Consider the following 23124-nt stretch of genomic DNA (forward strand, 5'->3'; position numbering starts at 1 on the left):
GCCAGGTGTGATTGAAAGTGTCTGTGGGGGGAGATGAAATGTGCTGTAGTGGCGGGGGGAGTGGGCAGACCACAGGTGAGTGAGGGGGGAGGTGTGGGAGCAAGAGAGGGAGGGTATGCCTGTGAAGTAACAGTTCAGCTCGTCTCGTTTAACAGTTCGTTTGCTCTCTCACGGATCCCTGGTGTTTGTCTTTTTCTACCCCCACGGCCGATGATCTCTTTCATCTTCGTCCACACCTCCCTGATATTGTTCAGTTGCAGTCTGGCCTCCAGCTTCCTCCTGTAGGAGTCTTTACACTACCTAAAGGCTGTTTTATGCTTCTGCGTCAACTCCACGCCGTAGCTACGCCATCGCTCCTACGGCGTTGTGACCCTTTCGGAGTTCTGCGTCGGGATTGCTTTGCATTTCACCACCATAACGCTAGGGGGCGATAAGTCTGAGGTTATTTGCGAGATGTCTGCCAGCCAGTTTACGTTATGTTAGCAAGCAACCTTTAGCACAAGTGCCCACAAAGTACTGCTCGCTGGCAAAGAGCTAATTTCAAAACATTACTGACATATAGACACTTTACAAACGGATAACCCCGTCATTGTAACCAAAATTTATTTGCTAAGCTTATCTCAGTGAACTAGCATGTTGCTACTCCCCACAGTAGGTTGCTTGAAACATCGACTATCAACACAAGGGTTGGGTACCGAAACCCGGTTCCATTAAGTAGGAATCAGACAGGATTAGAACGCAAATTTCGGTTCCTCATTTTGGTTCCACCTAATGTGTCGACTGAAATATTTTCACTCTGTCGCTTCGAAACAGACGTAAAAATATCACACTCTCTCTGTAGTCTACCATTAGCTAGCTACCGTAAATGTAGGCTACTTTTAAAATGCCAAATTTTCCCTCTGGGCTCACCAAAACGGACGGAAAAGCCTTTCTTTGATGTCATTTTTCAGCTTTTCAAGAATCGGTTATGGAATCGGAATTGTTTTAAAAATACCGGCTCGGCATCGGAATCGTAAAAACCCAAACGATACCCAACCCTAATCAACACACAGGACGAGTTGACCAATCACAGTCCTTGCGGTCTGCGTCGCCCCAGCGCAAAGTTCAAAATCTTTGGAGGTGCACGTTGCGCTATGGCGGAGGGCTCGGAGGGGGGTTCACGACCTCTCTGCGGGGGTACGCCGTCGATTCGACGCAGAAGCATAAATCAGCCTTCAGTTTCTCCCGCTGTTTGTGCTGTACTTTCCTTAGCTCCTGTCTGCCCCATGACCTGAAAGCTTTCTTCTTCTCCTTCAGAAGAACGTTCAGGTCACTGGTGATCCATGGCTTGTGATTGGGAAAGCAGCGTACAGTTCGGGAGGGCATGGAGATGTTCTCACAGAATTGTATGTATTCTGTGCTGCAGTCTGTCATGTTATTGATGTCCTTCCCATGTGGCTCACAGAGCACGTCCCAGTCGGTTGACTCAAAACAGTCCTGCAGTGCCTCCTCAACCTCATGAGTCCACATCCTCATAGTGGCACCGTATGCATGCTTGGCATTTGCATACAGGAGGTCCAGAGTTTTATTGTCTCTATAGGGGCAGTTAATACATTGTTGAAAGTCCGGGAGCGATTTGTCCAGTGCAACATGATTAAAATCCAGTGATAACCACAAATGCGTTGGGCTGCTGCGTCTGAAGTCGTGTGACAGTGGCGTGAATGACATCAGCAGCTGCCTCCGCATCAGCAGATGGTGGAATGTAAACAGCGATCACTATGGCGGATGTAAACACTCTCTGCAGATAGTTCGGACGCAACCCCACAGCCAGCAGTACAATGTCCGAGCTACAGAGACGTTTCTTCACATGCACATGTCCGGGATTGCACCAGTTTTACCTCACATACAGTGCAACCCACACTTCCTTCTTCTTACCGCTTTCTATAACATGCCTGTCCGCCCCAACAGTCAAAAAGCCGTGTACCGCAACACCATGGTCCGGGATGTGCGAGTGCAGCCATGTCTCGATAAAACACAGTATGCTGCACTCGCGGAACTCCCTCTGGGGCTTAATGAGCGCCGCAAGTTTGTCCGTCTTATTTCCCAGAGACCGTACATTCCCCAAAATGATCGATGGGACAGCAGGCTTATGTTTTCTCTGCTTTGCCTTACGTTTTAATCCACGTCTGCAACCCCGGCGTCTCCTCTGTAGTTCCTTCGGGATTTCAGGCTTGGCCCCCGGCAGCAGCACAGGTCGACACAGCCCTATCAGCTGATCGCGTGTGTAAACAATAGTCCCGCTGCCTTGGGCGTAACTCGCAGTTACAAAAAACAAAAAAAGTAAGAATAGAACTAAGAGATAAGTTCCAAAGTTGACAGAAGCCATTTCAACACAGATGTTCTTAGTGACCATAAAAAAAGAAATGCACTTAAAGACCAATAAGTGACTAAAAAACACAAAAAATACACATCTGTAGCTGCTGCAACCAAGGGGGTAAGCTTTACTTCAGAACTCGAACCTATGGCGCCATTTTGATGCTACCAAACGATCACCTGACGTTAGCATTCCATTGACTGCCATTCATTTTGACAGTGAATAACTTTACATCTGAAGCGTTTAAAGACTCTATTTGTCCATTGTTTATTTCTAAAGAAACATGACAATGTATAAAAGGCTCCATTACCTTGTATCTCACGTTATGGCTCCGTAGCAGATGTTTTTGTAAAAATAGGCTAACGATTGTGTCACAACCACGCGACTTACTGTCGCATAGTAGAGGAATTACCTTATAGTACAGGAGAAGCTCGCAGTTTCGACTTACATTAGCTGTTTAAGTTTAATTACTAATGTTAACTAGCATTTTAGTTAGCAATAAAAACTTTCAGACGTGTTGCTCACGTCACATTTACATCGTCTCTCTCAGTTGGAGGCTGCTCAGTAACGCTCAGCACTCACCGGAAAAGTGCTTCTAATATCCTTCACTGGTCTCCGTCCAGAGCAACAGGATCTGTTGGTCCAGTTTATATACTGTCTATGGCTGCAACAGGCTACTGCACGACACAGCGCCATCTTGCTGATATAACGCTCTTTTCACCGTTTTCTCGTTTGCTGTTACAGGTCATTTATGATCATCAGATGGAAAATTAAACAGTTTAAGAAACATTTAAAAGTTTCTCATAGTTACTTTAAAATAGTACATATGTATAATTTACGTACGTGGCATTAGTTAAGTATATAAGTTGTGTAATAAGGTATGTTAAAATAAGTAAATGTTTACTTTTGCTTTTACATGACACACGAACAGCTGTTTCTGGATGAAAGTCCTGTGTTTTTTTACCCATCCGGCCACCCCGACCTCCATCCTACGCTTACTTTCTTGCTCTTCGTTCTTTATCCACAACAAATGTACTAAATCCTTTTAAGAAATATTGTTTGAAACATGTTTTTTTGTGTGTTTTTTTTACATTTATACTGTGAAATGAATGCACTCAAACATTAGGGTGAATGTTGAGAGATTTATTTCACACTGTAACCGCTTCCCCCTGTACACAACACCATATATTCAGCTCTGTAGACAGATGACAGCCATTGTTCTCCTCTATCACAATGTTAACAAGACCTGTCTTCTAATATCCTCCAACATTGTCATTAGGGGCCCAGGCTGGAGGTGTTATTCAACTAACATTTGTAAGGCCATGCATCACTTATGTCTCTGCCACAGTCTGTACCAATCGCACAACACCGAGTGGCTCCCTCCTCTGCCACCTGCAAATGTCAATTACCATATTTCCCCCTGACATTTATCAGTAATGGCTAACATGAGCTACGTGAAATCAGTGTCATTATGGTGGAGATGGACCGTGGGGGACGGCTGCGTAACACCATGCAAAGACACAACAAGGCTTGTTTATCAATCAGAGGTGGTTGAGGCTTGAGCACATCTCAATAAAGGCCTAACCAGAATGTGATCAAAACAAATAAATTGACTGATTATACTTACTGCAGGTACTGTGTATTGTGTTTTTATTCAACCTTTAATAACAGAACCAAGAATTATTGACAGAGGGAATTTAATTGTCAGTACGTCAGTCCATCCTTCTTTTTTGTTTTTTATGTTCAAGTTTGTATTTGGTTTAAGCTGTTTACTGGCGGTCCGTGTACTTTTTCGTTCAGTCGATTTTCATTTCATAAACAGGTATTAAAAAACAAAAAACGAATGGTTATTTGATTTTCGTTTTAAAACATGACATTTGAAATTGAAATACAATGCGTTTTTTCTTTTTCATTGTCAAAATGGGATGGGAGAAATTTAAAATATGCTGTGATTTTCATTTTCTATTTTATATAACAAAAATAAAATCACTCGAAAACCGAAACGAAAAAAGGCTTGTTTTTTTATATTCAGAGACCGGATGTTGTCATTTCCAAGGCAACAGCGCCAGCCTAGCCTACCAGTGTTCAGCCCAGGCCAAATTACTTTGGAAACCTAGCTAGCTATACTCTTGATAATCCTTGGGGGGAATTTTATTTCATAATGTCACATGTATTTATTACCCTCTCTCCCTGCCTCCCTGTCTCTACCCACCGCAGACAACTTCGCCCGACGAGAGTCGAACCAGCGGAGCAAATAGACTTTCGGTTCACGGCTGTAACGTTACCGTTACGCCACCGTTAACAATCCCAGCAATCTGATCCCGAACCGCCGGTGACTCTCTGCCAGATCGGCAACAGAAAGTTTGCTGGGATTGTTAACGGTGGCGTAACGGTAACGTTGCAGCCGTGAACCGAAAGTCTGTTTCCTCAGCTGGTTCGATTGGGGCGAAGTTGTCTGCGGCGGGTAGAGACAGAGAGTCAGAGGGAGGCAGGGAGAGAGGGGAATAAATAGCACAGGTTTCCAAAGTAATTTTAGCCTGGGCTGAAAGCAACACTGGTAGACTATGCTGGCGCTGTTGCCTTGGAAATGACAACATCCGGTCTCTGAATATGAAAAAAAAAACCTTTTTTCATTTCTATTTCCGAGTGATTTTATTTTTGTTATATGAACTAGAAAATGAAAATCACAGCATATTTTTAATTTCTCCCATCCCCTTTTGACCATGAAAAGGAAAAAAATGCCTTGTATTTCAATTTCAATTGTTGTATTTTAAAACGAAAATCAAATAACCATTCGTTTTTTGTTTTTTAAGTCTGTTTATGAAATGAAAATCGAATGAACGAAAAAGTACACGGACCACTGGCACCTCTGTTATTCTGCGACTGAGAATCTTTGTCACCATGATTAAACGTAACTTTGGTGTGAACAGTTTGAAAAGCTTCCATACTGTATGCTTCTTCCACTAGCAGTGTAACCCTGCAGTCACAGTCAAGTATGGTTTGTGATACCAGTGTGCTTTTAAAAATCCTGCAAGGGGGCTGGGTACCGAACGTGGATACTTTTATGGTACCAAAAAAACTCCAGTCCTATGAGTATCGAAAAATTATTTATCTTTCAGTGTCAAATTTCGGTTCCAAAAGCGTCTGAGCGCGTAAGCGTAAGCTTATCTGTCCTCTCTGCATATTGACACAGAGCGGAGCTCCGACCTACACACAACCACACACACGCGGAGAGGTGCGGACGGAGTAAACTGTCTGTAGTTTTGTTGAAGTCCAGAGGTGTCAAGTAACGAAGTAAAAATACTTTGTTACCTTACTTAAGTAGAAATTTTGGGTATCTATACTTTACTGGAGTAATTATTTTACAGCATACTTTTTACTTCTACTCCTTACATTTTCACGCAATTATCTGTACTTTCTACTCCTTACATTTTAAAAATAGCCTCGTTACTCCTATTTCAGTTTGGCTTGTTTTCATTCCGGCTTATCAATGGTCAAAAACACACACACACACACAAAACAAATATCCAGATAAATCACCCCATCCGAAGAGAGTGAATTTGATTGTGGTTGGATGAGAAGTATAAACATATACCATTCTGACACCCTATTGGTTTGTACGCGAACCCATTGCACCTGCACAGACCTGGTGCTAATACGGCACCGGTGCCTTAACGACCGTTATCTACCGGACCGAATAGCAACGCGGATTTCGGTGCCTTATTCTCTCTGATGCTCCGAAAACGGACGTTTGACTGAACTGAAACATCGCTGCACGGGACGCTAGTCAACACTACACTCAACAGCAGGTAAGGTTAGCCTACAGTTAGCTAGCAGCTGGAGTAAACACGGTTAAAATGCTGACAGCTAAACGGTGTAAAAGTGTGTCTGTATTTCACTGGAGAGGATTCTAACACCAGACTGTAGCTGCCGTTGTCTGAAAAAGACTCAGCCTGAAATAAGTTATTGTTATAGCTAAGTTATTGTTATTACATTTATAATAAATCATTTAATTTTTTTACCCTGTGTCCTTAGCAATACACAAGCCGTTCTTTAATGTCGCCTTGTGCTCCTTTTTTCTAATTTGGATCTTTTAATTGTTTTATATTTTTGAACATACAGAACAGACACAATTGAACAAGGTGCTCCTTTATATATATATATATATATATATATATATAGAGAGAGAGAGAGAGAGAGAGAGAGAGAGAGAGAGAGAGAGAGAGAGAGAAGAGATGTGTCACCTTTTTCAGCCCTTCTGAGTTTGCAGGTATGATTTTAATATAACAAAGTCATTATTGCCTTCAGAAAATTGTTTTTTGTATAGGTGGGGTAGTGCAATATAGGCCCCTGTGGGGCGGGCTAAGCTTTTGTCCTTAATGGGATTTTTTTCCCCTTACATTACCTTTACTTTTATACTTTAAGTAATTTTGAAACCAGTACTTTTACACTTTTACTTGAGTAAAAAGCTTGAGTTGATACTTCAACTTCTACAGAAGTCGTTTTAAACCCTAGTATCTATACTTCTACTTGAGTAATGAATGTGAATACTTTTGACACCTCTGTTGAAGTCACAGAGAGTCACGGCGATGCTGATAAAGTGGTTTCAAGTGTGGTTACAGTTTTTCAAAACTTCACGCAGACAGTGTTTGCGTGAATTAATGATATTAAATGATATTAATACAATAATACAAGCAGGCACAACGGTGGTTTCTCTGCCCTGATGACTGACTGACAGGCTGAGGTTGTAAGGCAAGGCACTTTTAATAATGTTACTCTGAGTGAGCAGTTTTACCAGATTTTTTCATTTAGATAACTGTTTTGATTAACATTTAAGGTGGAAAATAAAAGTTTTGTGTTTAATGTATTGATTTGATTTATAATGATTTTAAAACATATGGTATTGAAAAAAGTATCGTTAGGAACCGGCATCGAAACTGAGGTATCGAAATTGGCACCGGATCGAAAGATTTTGAACGATGCCCAGCCCTAGTTATATGATACCAAGAGTTGAAATCTGGCATTAAATGTAGCTTTAAATACATGTTAAAAATAAGTGTGGGACTTGCAAGAAGAGGTACTCCAGCTATACTGCTTTAGTTCCATAGATAGCACAACAACAAATCAGTTTATGACTAACCAAAATCACCTTCTTTGTGAAATGACACAATAAAACATTCAGACCATTCAGCAAAGGACACTGGGAAATAAATTCAACACTAGTTGCTATGGACTCGTCACTAGGCTTCCTCAGTCATTCTATGTTTTAGCACATAGGTAAAGCTGCCGAAGTTGAACATTATATTTAAAATATATATGTTCATTTTTAAAGCAGATTTTAAATTACATTGTAACAATTTAAAAATTTGCCCTTATGAAATCCAATCGCGGCATGGCTGTCTTGGAACGCCATAGACAGACGGTGGCAGAATGCTCCGACACTTAAATTCAACTAAAATGTAACAGTGAACAATGAGTGTTCGACCTACAGTCTGTTGAGATGCCTCTCCAAACGCAGAAACCAAGCTCAATCACACCATAAAATGTTAAGAAAAAATATCCGTATTTTGCAGTAATCCAATGACAAGAAAAAAAAAGTAATCCATAGAGATCAGTAGATCCACAAAAAGGGTCACGGTGTATCCAGCACGGCCTATACTACGCACGTCACGTTCACCAGCCAGCTCCAAACAGGTGAACGAGGCCTCTCCACTTCGCCGTTTAAACAAAGTGGAATAAACGTATAAAAGTCCAAACACAAAACCCCCAATCAATTAGTAAGATGACATCAAATGTATATTCATGGCATTTAGGAAACCTTTATTTTAACTTTGGCATGGCAAGGTGTCCAGACATAGTGCAACAGTAATTTTAATTTTTTACGTCCTGCTGCTCCCACCGTCAGCCAGGTAATACGTTTTTTACTAAAGCAGTATATGAAATCAGATGTATTACCTACCAACATTTAGTTTTGTGTTATTTAATAGATTTATAAAATATCTGGTAATGCGAGACGTAATTATTCCACTCATTTTTTAAACAATGCAATTACCCGTTTCAGCCACCAGGGGGGGCAGTGCTCCCCGTGCCCCACAGACAAACTCATGGGTCAGACCCATCTGGTAGCGAATGAGGTTCGAGACTAAGAGCTACATGGAAAAATATGCACCAAACAAGCCACTTTGAAATTTAGCTGTTTTATGATGATGTATGATGAATACAAAAGTTGGGTGACCTCCCCCCCCGCCCTAGACTAAAAATTGTTGGGTGACCATCCCCTCAACAAAGAATAAAAAGACATGACCCTCCCCTATTTTCCTCCGGTGGTCCATTCCATACATACCGAACGGTCCCTAACAAGGCATTTTTCAATACTCAAGACTTTAGAGGCAATTCGGCCGTTGCCTAAAAAGTATTGAAACTGGTACCTAGCCCTTGGTATGATCTTTCACTTTCTCAACCAAGGACTATATAATATACAGTATATACAACTCAAGATTCCCGTTCCCTAGTTCTCCTGCCTCACCAGTGCCACGAATACTGACTGTAAGTGTGACTCACCACTCCAATGGAGAAGTAGTTGTTGACGATACTGTAAGGCACCGGGTCCCCTCGCTCCTCCTTGTCTGTGGGTGTGACATCAAACTTCCAGCGATCCAGCATCACCTCTGAACTGTTCTCGATGTCCTGCATGATCTTCAGCAGGCTCTCGCCCTCATAGCCTCAGCAAAACAAAAACCACAAGTTGTGTGTTACAATGGGTCGAGAGCTTGTACTACTCGGCTGATGCCTTTTAATGACTTACGATAACATCAGTGCAAAACTACCTCCAAGTTCTTCTTGGTTTGTTGATTTATTGGACTGGTATTATTTATTTATTTTAAATCCAATTTATGCTTCAAGTCAAAGCTACAGAAAAGCAAAAACTCCAAACATGCTCTGGTTGCACCTTTTCAAATGTGAGTATTTGCTGCTTTTCTGTTTTAAATGAGTGTAAACTGAATATCTTTGAGTTTGGGTTGGACAAAACAAGACTTGGGAAGATGTCCCCTCGTACTCTGGGAAACTGAGTTCGAGGAAACATTTTCACTATTTTCTGGCATTTTACAGACAATCAATCTAGAAAACAATCTGCAGATTATAGTAAAGGGTTATAGTATACAGTAGTATACTTAGTGTATGTGTGAATGTAATAAGGTGAATTAAAGCCATGTATTTCACTGCAATGCATCTATTTTCTGTCAGTACCTCCTCCCCATCGCAGACATCTTGCCAGGTCGTTGCCCGTGCCAAGAGGAAGTATACACACGGGGGGGTTCCTGTCCAGGTTGGCCTTATCTGGAGCAGCGGGACAAATATCACAACACGATGCGAAACAAGGCCAAACCAAGAAAACAAACTCACTGCAAAGACTTGGAAAAGAAAGCATCCATTTTGCAGCTCCACTTGTTAAAACTCCAAGTCAATATGAGCGTCCAGTTGTACAGTCTATTTCAAGACACGGTTATTACCTCTTTGTTTTGATTGATAAAAAATTGAGGCAATTTTTCAGAGCCAGAACAAGTAACACATCTTCAAGACCAAATAGAGAAACCAGGTGATTTCCCCCCACCCCCTCAAATGATGACTAGCATGTTGTTTTCCAACTCGCGTAATCATCCCATTTTACCACCCTTGAATACGCAGGCTCAGACGTAAGAAAAGTGTTTATATACAAACCATACAACACGCTTTACCATTTCAGGCTGAACAACAAGAGCTGCTGCTGGCTTTGAAAACTAATAAAAACAAATTCAATTTTGCCACAAAAAAAAAAAAATGGAAATGGAGTGTTTAAGTAGTCTGCTGCACGTTATCAGCGCCAGGAGACTGTATGAGTAAATATACTAAAGCACCCCAGGAGGGTTGGGGGATTGTAATGAGTAAAATCATTAAATGGGACCAGATTCTTGATTATGTTGTGATAACACCAAATATTATGAAATGCATAATATACGCTGTACCTATGAAGTCCAGGATCCAGCCCACGGTGCCGTCCCCTCCACAGGCCAGCACTCTGAAGCCTGGAACATCTCTGAAGAAGTTCAGCCTGCAAAAAAACACAGTATGCGCTGCACATTACCTTTCAGTGTGTATTTTATCGTTTAACTGTATATGGAACGATAAGCCGTCTTCTTTGAAACATTTCATGCAGATTTACAAATTCTCATCACATGTTTAGCTCTATGTTTAGCTATTTTCAGTAGCGCCTGAAATGTACTATATACTGCCTAGAAGGTTGAAGGGTTTAACCCTGCGTTTTGTTGACATTAGCTTTACTTCCTCATTGTTTGGAGTCTCACAGACGCACACACTATTGTGTTTGTAATAATAATAATAATAATAATATTGCAAATTCTTCTATTGACCGTATTAGGACCCAATATGTAGAGATGTATTTGCGTGTTAATTCTTCTCTATCACAAACTGACTTAACGCATTTGATGAAGGCGACAAAATACAGACATGAAAATAAAAGCATTGTTATTTACACCAGATAAGGGAATATTTCTCTTGTATATGTTCTATGGGCTACGCAGAAACAAATATATATTTCAGTTGTTTCTCAAAAAGAAATTCACAGACACAGTTTGTTACAGGTAACCAACTGTTATAAAACTAACAACAGACTCCCCTCAAACATCAACTGGACATATGGAGCATATGACAATCCATCTTAATAATATATGTTTTTACGCGGGGACCCTCTGAGACTCCAAAACAGAAGTAATGATTCTTTTTCTGTACTGGATCATGTTTAAAAGCAATATTATAACATTTTGAGTTTGTTTTTGAGCTGTTCAGGGTTAGGATTGGGACTTTTTATATATATATATAATTGTATTAAAAATAAACCTATAGTTTCTTCATTCATTTGAGTTTTTTTTGTAAATCTGGTCGCTCTGGAAGTGATTCAAAAGTTAAAATCACAGTGTTGCTCTTTTAAGCTCTGAAGAAGGCACGTTGCTGCTGAAATGTCACTTTATGAAATAAATTCTGCGCTGCATTCCCATCATCGTGAAGTGTTTCCTGCTTCCTTTTCAAGTATTTACAGTTGTTGTGCTCTCTCAAGTCACATTTTATGACAAGGCATGAGTTGGCCCTAAACAAACATTTTAAAATGAAAGATTTGTTTAGTTTTTGAGGTTAATTAGGACATTCCATCTTTTCTCAGACTTTCTTGACAATAAAAGAAAGTGTTAAGTGTTCACATAATAGATCTGTGCGCGGTCATGAGCATTTCTTTGAGCCCACTGCCACTGAACACTGCAAACCCCCTCTAATCCCACAAAATAACACATGTCGCATCGACAATTATTCATTCGGCGAACAAGCCTGCCTGTTCGAGGGTTAATTGGATCATGACAGGCAATGTTCAGTCCAACTTCTTCCGTTCCTTCACAATAACAAAGCCCTAACTGAATGAGCCAGCCTCCGAGCCTCGTATGGCGGGTAAATGATTCGCTCAATTACTCTCCAACTGGGACCACAAACCATATTAGACGCAAAACAGACGGCCGCAAACATGAAAGGCAACTTTGGGGATGTTTAAATACCAAGAAACAAACACTTAATTTGCTGTAATTGCATTAGTGAGGCAGCTAATTGACAGCAGTGCGTGCGGCTGCTTCGGCCTGCAGTGTCCGACGCTGACCGCTCACCTCTCTAATGTGTGCGGCCGTGCGCACACTTGACTAAATATTAACAAGGTTACAGCGGGGCAAGGTTATCTGGAATGCTGTCAGCTCTGAGGAGAAGCTCTGGGTTCAGCTCCAGGCGAGGTTTCAGGCCACGTGCAGGGACATCAAGAGAAGAGAGACAACACAGTGGACATGAGGTCAGTCCCCAAAAACTTGGGAGCTGCGTTGGCACAATGTGTTGCGCCAGTTTCTCGCCCAGACCGTCGAAAACCCTGTGGAGTTTTTTTTTTTGTGGCACCCTGCGTGTGCCGCTGTGTATTTATTTTTTATAAGCCACAAATAGTCTGTTTTTCAGATCTAATCAAAGCCAAACAACGTGGCGGCACGGCGGAGAGGCATTCCTGTATGCTATGTACCACCAAAGTGATGAAGGAGCCTTATGCATGTAAACGATCCATTCATTTTCTTAATCACAGATGTGAACCATAGGAAACCCGATGCAGCCTGCACCTACAGCCTGCACAGAGCTCCTCGTCTGTATGCGTGATCACATGTGGTATGGTGAGAGTTTCACCCCTCTCCACCCGTCAGTCATCTGCGTCCCCGGCTCGCCCGTTCACATACACGCTAATGCATACGGAGCCGCCGCTCGTCCGAGGCTACAGCATGATACTGTCGTCTCCAGGATTTGTTATGTGTGAACTCACCTCATTTGTGTCTGTGCTGTGTGAGGAAGGCGAGTGAAGGCTCTAATATTAAAAAGGCTTCTCTTGCATGTGATGGTGGCTATTATATGAGAGCAACAACAGCCTTATTTGTGAACAGAAGATGATTAGCAGATACTGTATGATTTGGCTTTCTTTCTATTTCGATGTTTACAACAATTAACATCAGAATTATGTAAAAATTCTGCCTCAAAATTGTCACATTTGAAGATACATTTTTCATTTTTAAACTTATTTTTCATCTTGCCACCTAATAAATTGCAGTTTGTTTTGCAGTGTATTTCTACACTGGTTTGTGTGATTTTAGATAAAGTAAAATAAGGTATAGGAAATGTAATGTAAATGTATTTTGGATGTAGTGTGTAACATGCATCTCCAAAGAGTGCACTGAGAAAATAAGTATCTTTTAACTGAAGTTTTGTTTTCCACACACACACACACACACACACACACACACACACACACACACACACACACACACACACACACACACACACACACACACACACACACACACACACATTTGTCAATAAGCAGTAATGAATTTGATCCATAACACCATTTTTTTTGTCAACTCAGATAAACTTAGGATCGGTCCACATTTTTTTTAGTCCATTTTAAAAACAGTACTTAAACTTTAAAACTGTTTTGGTTTGCTGTAATCAATTTATCCCGTTCATAGCGGCCATGATGGTGACTGTCCTCCCCTGAAGAAACGGCGACATAAGTCTCTAGCGGTCGAGCAGTTATGACGGGAGCAAAGCAGGAAGTAAGGTGACGCAGTACAAGAGCTAGAGATGGCCCGATACCATTTTTTGCTTCCCTGAACTTGCGTATCGGCCGATACAGAGTACTGATCCGATCCCAGTGTGTCATATATTTATTATGTTTTAACAGCTGTATACTACTATCCCTGTATGGATGGATCCTTTGTTGTTGGTCTGGCTCAGGTTGAACTCTTTGTAAGGTAAGTCAATTGAGAACAACTTCTCATTTGCAACGACGACCTGTCACATTCACACAGTTCCACATTCATACCTGGAAGCTGCCCAGTACAACCACAGTCTGATCTGCTGGCCACTGAGCAGCTCCACTGGAGCGGCTGGGTTAGGTTTAGGGACAAGCGCTGTTCTTTCACTTTCCCCACCCAGATTTTTTTATCCTGTCGGTCTGGGGATTGAACCGACGACCTCCCGGTCACAAGCTCGCTTCTCTAACCTTTAGGCCACCACTGCCTGAATGAACATGTACAAACTAACTTTCTTTTATTCTCCAGTTTGACAGTCAGTTATAACGGAAAAAGAACATAAATAAACTAATTTAACGTAGATTTTCTTTAGGGGTTTATTACGTGGTATTGGATCGGTGCATAAACTCCAGTACTTCCGAACACCGATACCAGTGTTTTAGGCAGTAGCGGAGCCGATACCGATAGAGCGTCAACTTTCAGAGTAAGGAGGTAGGTTGTGGTGGTGGATGGGTCAAACAAACACAGGACTTTCACCCAGGAGACCGGGGTTCGTGTCCTGGCTCAACGTAGGTTAAGGTCCTCGCCAGCGGGTGAAAGCCAATCCCAGATTCAATCTCATTTTAAAACGATCGTTTGTATACATTGTTATTTTTGGGAAAATCATACTCACTGTGCCTTTAATTAAAAGACATGAGAACTGCTTGATTGACAGTATGAACAGGAGGAATGATTACAGCAAGCACAAACTTTTTATTAATGTATATATGTGCACCTGACTATTGTTTTAAACCTATCCTTGAAGTGATCTTTCCCTGTTTGAACCATACGGTCTATGGGGTGAACACAGGACCTACCCTGGCATGGGTCCATTCTTGGCAAGGTTGTACACTTGTCTCGGGTTCAGAAGATACTGGAACTTTCTGTAAATCCTACAGGAGTGAACACGCAGAGAGATCAGATAAAACATCGAGACAACAAACGGTAAACTCACAATGCAAACATGTAATTCAAATATCACAGATTATGTAGAAATGTGGATTCAGGGTCAGACTTTTTGTCCTGTAAGCGCCGACGCAGACCGGCGTCCAATCAGAGCGTGACAAGGCGGTGGACTGGGCAGCGGGGGGTGGGACATACCCAAAGTCCCCTCGAGGAAAAACCATTAGAAAGACTAATTCATTTTAATTTCAATTTCATTATATCAACTGGCTGAAGTCATATTTTGATCTCATAATTTAAACAAATGAGGGCCGGCGTAATAAGAAGTGAATGAATATGTTTCAGTAATAACCCAATTAGCCCTGGGTTAAAGAAGGGGGACCAGCCAGGGACCAGCGAGGAGAGTGTCTTGTGGAGAGGAGAGAGGGGGGACGTACGAGCGGACGGCGAAGGTGGTCGGCGCTTTAGGTTCATGTTGTTGTCTTTTTATTTGACGAAGTAAGCCTAAAGCACTTGGCAGCCAGAGGCCGCGCTGCCTCCTTCCCTCTGCGGCTGAGGAGCCGGGCTTCAGAGGCCTCTTGTAGCATGTTGAGACAGAGTGTGTACTTACCTCTCTCCTTGCTTCCCCCCGCTCTTCGGATTGACAAACACTAACAGAGGATGAGTGCCCTCTATTGTTGTGATCTGAATGGGAGATGTCAAAACAAACCGTTGGTGTTTGGAGACTGCAGGATGCTTCACAGGAATTCACTTTCAAGCCATATCCCTCGGACGTTTTATCGAGTCTATACTGCACTTTCAAGCGATGCCAGTCATCGGATTCCATTTCATCGTTTTCCTGTTTCATTGCAGAGGTGCACAAGTGGCACCTGGATACAGCAAAGTGTGGGCGCTCACCAATTCTTTGCCCGAGTCCAAATTTAATCTTGTGTTAATTATAATATCTAATTATAAAGCAGAACAGTGATGAAGCCCCAAGAAAATGTATTGCTAAGATCACATAAATGTTCCCTTTAAGTTGATTTTTTTGATCAGCGGTTCAAGCATATTAAAAGGATTTCATGAAAAGACCAAAACCAATCATTTGTCAGTCCGTACGTCAATACTTTCTGACTTCCCTACCCTGCTCTCATCTCCAGAATCATTCTTAGTGAAGACACATATCTGTAAAAACAGATCACAAATATATATATATTTTTTTTAAAAGGCTCTCTCTTACTCAAACAAGAGTAAATGTACATTTGTTGGGGACTTAAGTGGCGGATTAATATATATTTGGTGCCCTGGTGGGTATTTACAGCAGCAGGACGGTGCGTGTGATTCGAGATAAACTGCAGTACAGTGTTTGCGTTCACGGTAATGAAGGAACATGTCACCCAGTGCAACAGTGTGGCTCATTGATGTGTGTTTAATAATTTTTTGGACAACAATGGATCTCTCTGATACAGTGGGAGAAGATATATCAGGCTTTGGATAGACACATACAATACTATTTGTATGATCAATTGTTGACAAAAAGAAAAAATTTTAGAATATTGCCAGCAAAATGTATCACACTAAATCAATAATATCATTCTTTTGCTCCAGTTTTTACCAGATATTAAGGTATTTCTAGTTGATAATATTAGATGCAGGCCTGGTTTTAGTAAGTAGACAGCCATGGGTATACAGTACAGTAAAACAACCCATCTATCTCTCAGCCAATCAATACACTGATACAATATATAAATTACCGTAAAAATACAGGATTTTATAATAGAATACAATACGCCGTTCTTCCTAAATACAGTGCAATACTGTAAATGTTGAGCCATTTGAGGAACTAAATATTAACATCAAGCTACTTTACAGTACGGTATTTTTTTGTTTTTCAGTAGCCAGGTTGAGTCCGCCCACAACTCTTTTAAAATCATCAAGTCCCCACCACTTCATGAAGAGAGTAATTGGAAAAATATAACATTATACCAGAGATTTAATTCAAAGAAGTACAAAAAATAAGAAGAGGAGAAAGAGAGAAACGAGAGAAATTCTGCCCCGATAGTGAGTGACTCTGCCGGGCCAGCACAGAGGTTGACGGCACGCATCACCTACTTGGCTCACATACTACACATCGCACATCCTCAGCCATCCTGCTGCTAAAGGTAACTTAACAAGGTCATTGTGCTCTTATAAAATTCAGCTTTACCCTGGTTTGCTATTGCGGGTTGAATTTGCATCGTATTAACTGTTTATTAAAAAAAAAATATTTTGCAAGCATGCACCCTAATCGTTAGGTAGTAGGCTAGCTAAACCGTGTTACCACTGTCGCATGCCGAATTATTTGATCTTTATTGCCAAAGGCTAAGAAATGAATATCCAAGTCTTAATTACTTTGATTATTTAATATCTTACATGGTTTCTCTGTTATTAAATTTTTTAGGGGCCTCCTTGGAATCAACCCCGAGAGTTGAACAAAGGCCACCCAGGGGAAGGTGGGTGTCAAAGAGGACGGCACTAAATAAAATGGCAGCTAGTGTGAATCCCCGTGTGGCAACTCTCATCAAAAACTTCTTGGACTTGGAGTGGGGCTTCATGTAGCCGACAACCCATCGCCATAAGATGTTCATGTTCTTCAGTTAAGTTCTGTGCAGTCAAATTGTGCAGTTCCAGGTTAGTTGTTGAATTATTGTTCCATTAAATAAAATGTATTATCTGAATGTGTCTTTTTTAAAGGTCCCATGACATGGTAATCTTTGGATGCTTTTATATAGGCCTTAGTGGTCCCCTAATACTGTATCTGAAGTCTCTTTTATATAGACCTTAGTGGTCCCCTAATACTGTATCTGAAGTCTCTTTTATATAGGCCTTAGTGGTCCCCTAATACTGTATCTGAAGTCTCTTTTATATAGACCTTAGTGGTCCCCTAATACTGTATCTTAAGTCTCTTTCCCGAAATTCAGCCTTGGTGCAGAATTACAGCCACTAGAGCCAGTCCCACAATGAGCTTTCCTTAGGATGTGCCATTTCTGTGTCTGTAGCTATTGAGGAGGAGAGAGGAGGGGGGGACAAGGTGGAGGGTGGGGGTGTGGCCTTGACCAACTGCCACTTTGCTCGTTTGAAAGCCATGATGTCTCTCTCTCATGGGTGGGCCAAATTCTCTGGGCGGGCAAAGCAGAGAAAGGGGAGGTAACCTTGCTCCTTATGACCTCATAAGGAGAAGATTCCAGATCGGCCCATCTGAGCTTTCAGTTTCTCAAAGGCAGAGCAGGATACCCAGGGCTCGGTTTACACCTATCACCATTTCTAGCCACTGGGGGACCATAGGCAGGCTGGGGGAATGCATATTAATGTTAAAAAACCTCATAAAGTGACATTTTCATGCCATGGGACCTTTAAAGATTATTTTTTGGGGGATTTTCCCTTTATTATTATAGTGACAGTGGATAGACATGAAAGGGGGAGAGAGGGGGGATGACACGCAGCAAAGGGCAGCAGGTTGGATTCAAACCCGCGCCGCTGCAGGACCCAGCCCACATGGGGTGAACGCTCCCACTGGGTGAGCCAGAGGCCGTCCCCTGAATGTGTTTTTTAACAAATGTATTTTTGTATGGCGATATAAGCCTGAGTAATATTCATGGTATTTATGGATTTAATTTTCATTCATACATTCTCTTTATATGTATGAGTTGTGTCTGATTGTTGATTGGCTTGAATAAAAGCCTAATACAGCCAAAGGCCATTTCTTGATTAAGTCATTTTTTATATTAAGCAATTTTGAATGAAGGGTTTTCATTTTGAAATGTAGAATTTGTAGAAGTTTTAGCCGTGTTATACTGTAAAAATCACATTCAATTGTGCTTTTAAAATACATTTTACAGTAATAAGTCGATAATGGAGATAGGAACACTAAAATAACAGTATAATGGCAAGCAAATAGATGACATTATCTTATTGTAAAGCTTTCTATTTATACAGCACAGGACTATAAAAAACGTTACAGCTACAAACTGTTATAAATTACAGTAGGTATATTGTAGAATTACAGTAAAGAGCAGGTAAATGTAGCTGCCAGTATTTTACTGTAAAGCTTATTTATACAGCGCAGCACCGTAAAATGTTTTACAGTAATAAACTGTTGTTATAAAAAACAGTAGGTACACTGTAACATTACAGTAAAAAGCAGGTAAATGTAGCTGCCAGCTCTTTACTGTAATTTAAAGGGGAAATTTGTTACAGTGTACTCTCAACCAGATAAATCATGAATCCCAATTCAGTCACAATAGTTATTTGTCACCGCTTCCTAATTGGCAGGGCAGTTTGTCTCGTGTGACGTGGGTAAAGGATTTTCTCGGAGAGCGGCAGTGAGACTGTGGACAGACACAACCTGCCGTGCCGGAGGCCAAACTCACAGAGGCTCTATAAACAGGCTCTAATCCAGCGGCCCCCTGTCTGAATCGCTCCTTGTGCAGTTCGTCTGCGATAACTCGCCCCGTGCTCTCCCTGACACAGATGAAGCGCTTAACTCCCCCTGTCTGCTATCCCAGCAGGCCAAGGGTGAATTAATGAGCTCCCTGTCCAGTCCAGAGTGATCCATTACTTCCTGTAATTATAAATAATAATCTTGATTATTATGCTGGTTAGCCGGCGAGAGGCATAGATGGATGTGCCTGGGATATGATTCATCATATTTCTCTCCCAGCCACGCGTAGACGAGCAGTCGCCACAGACAGCGGCAGGTTTCCATCGCCAGCATGCTGGCTGACAGATATTAGAGAGGATCGGGGGGGACGGGGCTGTGCTGTATAATACTGATTACCAGCAGGGCCTGCAGAGCCTTATCATATGCCCCAAGACCAACTGCAGAGGTTGATTTCAAAATAAAAGGTCTGATGCATGGATACTCTCTAAAAAATAACTGTTAAGGCTGCTGGTTTAGAATTGGTGCAGAATGCAGCAGCAAGGCCTCCAGCATATCTCTCCAGTCATTGTCACTCTCCATATACGTTTTAGAACTCAATTTAGGATTCTGTTGAATGCTTTTAAATCCCTGCATGGTCTGGCTTCACTTTACATCTTTAGATCTTTTAACCCTTTATTCTGCAACAAGACGCTTCACATCTGACAATCAGATATTGTGAAAAGTCCAGGCTTAAGACAAAAGGTGGGTCGTGTTTTTACTGTTTTAGGGACAGTGTCAGGGCATCTGAGTCAGCACCGCATTTTAACAAGCTTTCAAACATTTCATCTAAATCCCTGAGATTCTTGTTGTATTCTACGGTACCTTGTGAGCACCTGTGAAGCACCTCGTTACTCTGGTTTTAAGTTTACATACTTACTTACTTACTTACTTACTTAACCAACCATGGCATATTGAAGAAGTTGTGACTCATTTTACAACTTGTGCTTCCAACGTAAATGTATGAATTAAGAATCGAGAGACGTAAGAAGATCTGGTGAAATATGTCCAGACTGTACATCAATTTAGGAAATGTTATCTTATCTAAACGTTTTTGGAAATTTTAAAAAGTTGTTTCTGAAATCCAAGCTGCCGATTCTTTTCCCACCAGAAAACATATTTAGATTAATATTGGTTGGATGAAATGTAAGTGATCTCTGTGTGTACAGTGGAGCATTGCAGTACGGTACAGATATAACGTATCCATGCACATTAAAGCAGGAGAATACTACACAGAGGTAAAAAAAAAAAAAAGACTCACCTGCAGTCCTTGGCCGTCCACTGTGACCGAGTTGGCTCTCTGCATCTTCCCCCGGCTCGACTGGCTGGACCGGGAGTCTTTCCTGAGCGTCGACTGCCTTTCCTGGGGGTCAAAGGTCAAACAGCGAGGGTGTTAGAGGATCCAGGGTGGTTTCCACTTTTATGATTTATGAGAGAAATCTAAAAGGAAGTTATGGTACTTTAATAACTCTTTTTCCTGCTTTTACTTCATTTGGCTTATTCTGAAAACTCAAATATGTGCATTTGTATTTAAACAGTATATTGTTCATGCTTTTTTTGTCACGTGTTACAGTAGTTATTGTTGTAAACAGGGCTGCGTACCGTTGATGTTGGTATTTTCTATTACTTTCAGGTCAACAAAAATTAACAAATAAATAAATGATTTAATATCTTTCCAACCAAATGTCATCCCTAGCAGCGTGACAAAGGCTTCAAAACAGCATTAAGACTATCATGTTGGAAAGTAAATCACTTTGTTTTATGGGGCTGTAATTTCCCAATAATTCAATGATTCAGAAAGTTACTGGGAAATAACTATTTGATCTGCATGGTGCAACTGCAATTATAGTGAAATGGAGAAAGTTCAGAGACTCTGGGTTTAATTACAGTTTAGTTCGTGAGCAGATGTTGATTTCCAGAGGACTTTCTGCTCTGTTTAAATAAAAGTTGCAGAAAATATAATAGATCTGCTATATTCCACTAAATGAATACATCCTTAAAAAAAAAGAGACAATTTGCGTTTAGCCCTGATTGTAGCATGCCGCGTTTTTTGCCATGTCTGAAAAAAAATGTCATGAAACCTTTTCCCGATCTATATGATGATACCAGGCAACTTTAGTCAGTCAAAACGATTACTCACCGTGGCTAATCTATGTTTTAGAGTTACTTAATGAGCAATTTTAGGTGCAGTCTTTTCTCATGAAATAGACTTAGTACGATTTTTCTTTTTTTAAATCTGGTAAAAGAAAAATAAAGTTTTTCCATTTCAGAGCTCAGTGGGAGAACACAGGCTGATGATTGCATCCTCAGATAACACGGTGTCAAACAAGGTTAGCCTCACCCAGCCACGGGACCGCTGACCAGAGAGGAGTGAAGTCTTACCAGGACGACGGGGCAGATTGAGTTTGGGGGCAGGATGTGATCCTTCAGGGGTCCACAGTCACACTCAGGTTTCACATGGGAGGCACACTTGTTATGGAGCTGGAGGAGGTGGAAGTCGTTATTTACAGTCAACTTTTGACAGCAACAGTACATTTTAAGGTGCACATCTTCAGCTATATGCTCAGGCATTATTTGCATTACACATGTCATGGCTTCGGTTTTATTTTCTATTAACCTGCGAACCCAAACAAGTGTTTTCTGGGTGTAAATTGGTGGGATGACTTGTGAGGTAGCCGAGGTGCTAAAACGAAACCCTAAAAAAAAAAAAACAAGAAGCAGTGGGAATATAATGAGAAGGTGGCTGCCTCTCCTCAGGTGGCGGCTTACCGTGATTTGACACCACACACAGTGGAGCCCAGTCAGGCCCTGGTAACACTTAACGGTTTTGTGACACTTGTCACACTTGGTGGGGCAGTTCCCTTCCACCCAGAAATGATGCATTACCTGCGGAGAGAGGGAGAGACAGCATACAGGGAGGGAAAAGAAGTGAGAAAAGAAACATGGTGCAGAAAAACAAGATGTATACAAAGGCACAAGTGACACAACAATTAAAGAAAGCAAGATGGAAAGAAAACAAGCAAGAAGGGAAAAAAATGAAGCACAGCAGAGAATCAGAAAGGCCAAGCAAATGATGCCGCCTGTGTCTTTAAACCAGGCTTGTCATGGTAATTAGCAATGCTTAGTAGCGGATTGAGTTGTTTTAATTTCATTAGAAGACGAGAAGCCCTCATCCTAAGCCCTGTGGAGCATCGCTGATCCAATCGTGCTGACTGGTAAAAACTCCAATTGGACGCACCTCTGTGTTTTTCTTGGACTTGACATAGGTTTTGATGCAAGACGGCGGAGCGCGAGCCACGCAGCGCTCGTGGACTGTGTACTTGCAAACTGGGAGAAAAAAAAATGCAATTTAATACTTTCAACAAGGAAAAGACAGATCACAGAGGGAAGAAAATACAGACTTTTCATACAATTATAAGGGATATACACAAGCTGTACTGAAGGTGCTTGTTGCCAATATGTTGTGAAAAACAGCTTCTGTGAAGAGTGTAGAGTTAGTGCACTATTGAAAAAAAGGATTATAGCTAAAACGCAAGTTAAATGTATAGTTTCAGAATGTTTAAATGTAACTACTACAACTACTATTTTACTACTGTGGTAGTTGGTTATCTTTTTTCACAGCTGATACACGGTTTGCTTTTTCAGCATTACGTATCAAAAAAGCCTCTTTAAAACAGCTTTTAAAACCATCATTTGACACTGGAAACTCTTGGCTAAACCTCAGATTAATTACAGTACATACTTCTTTATATGGCCAGGTGGAAAATAAGACGGCAATATTTGAACATACAGTGCTTAGCATAAGTGAATACACCCATGCTAAAGTTGACTAAAAAGAGGAATAAAAACTCATCTGTTGGAAATTGATCTTAATGCCTTAATTAAAATAAATGAGGAACAATCCAACCTTTAAGGACACCAATTTCTTTGTGAATGAATAATGTATTGTAAATAAATAAATGTGCTTCCTTAAAATACAGGGGGCATAAGTATACACACCCCTATGCTAAATTCCCATAGTA

At 41.1% G+C, this 23124-nt stretch overlaps 1 protein-coding gene across 4 annotated transcripts in view; it reads right to left on the bottom strand.

Moving 5' to 3' along the window:
* Positions 1–8768: 8768 nt before the first annotated feature.
* Positions 8769–23124, bottom strand: part of LOC120562591 (diacylglycerol kinase beta-like) — a 61631-nt gene continuing 47275 nt past the window's right edge. For 3 of the 4 annotated variants that reach the window (XM_039806383.1, XM_039806385.1, XM_039806382.1), the window contains 9 exons: positions 22341–22429; positions 21872–21988; positions 21485–21583; positions 20364–20465; positions 15278–15351; positions 14583–14657; positions 10357–10442; positions 9602–9691; positions 8770–9075 (listed from right to left, as the gene is read on the bottom strand). In XM_039806383.1, the coding sequence (XP_039662317.1) occupies positions 8876–9075; positions 9602–9691; positions 10357–10442; positions 14583–14657; positions 15278–15351; positions 20364–20465; positions 21485–21583; positions 21872–21988; positions 22341–22429 (932 nt within the window). In that variant the 3' untranslated portion in view covers positions 8770–8875. Of the gene's footprint in view, positions 9076–9601; positions 9692–10356; positions 10443–14582; positions 14658–15277; positions 15352–20363; positions 20466–21484; positions 21584–21871; positions 21989–22340; positions 22430–23124 lie in introns of all 4 variants that reach the window. The other variant, XM_039806384.1, reaches the window with a different exon arrangement.

The sequence above is a fragment of the Perca fluviatilis genome, chromosome 7, assembly GCF_010015445.1.
Source record: "Perca fluviatilis chromosome 7, GENO_Pfluv_1.0, whole genome shotgun sequence".
Taxonomy (NCBI): domain Eukaryota; kingdom Metazoa; phylum Chordata; class Actinopteri; order Perciformes; family Percidae; genus Perca; species Perca fluviatilis.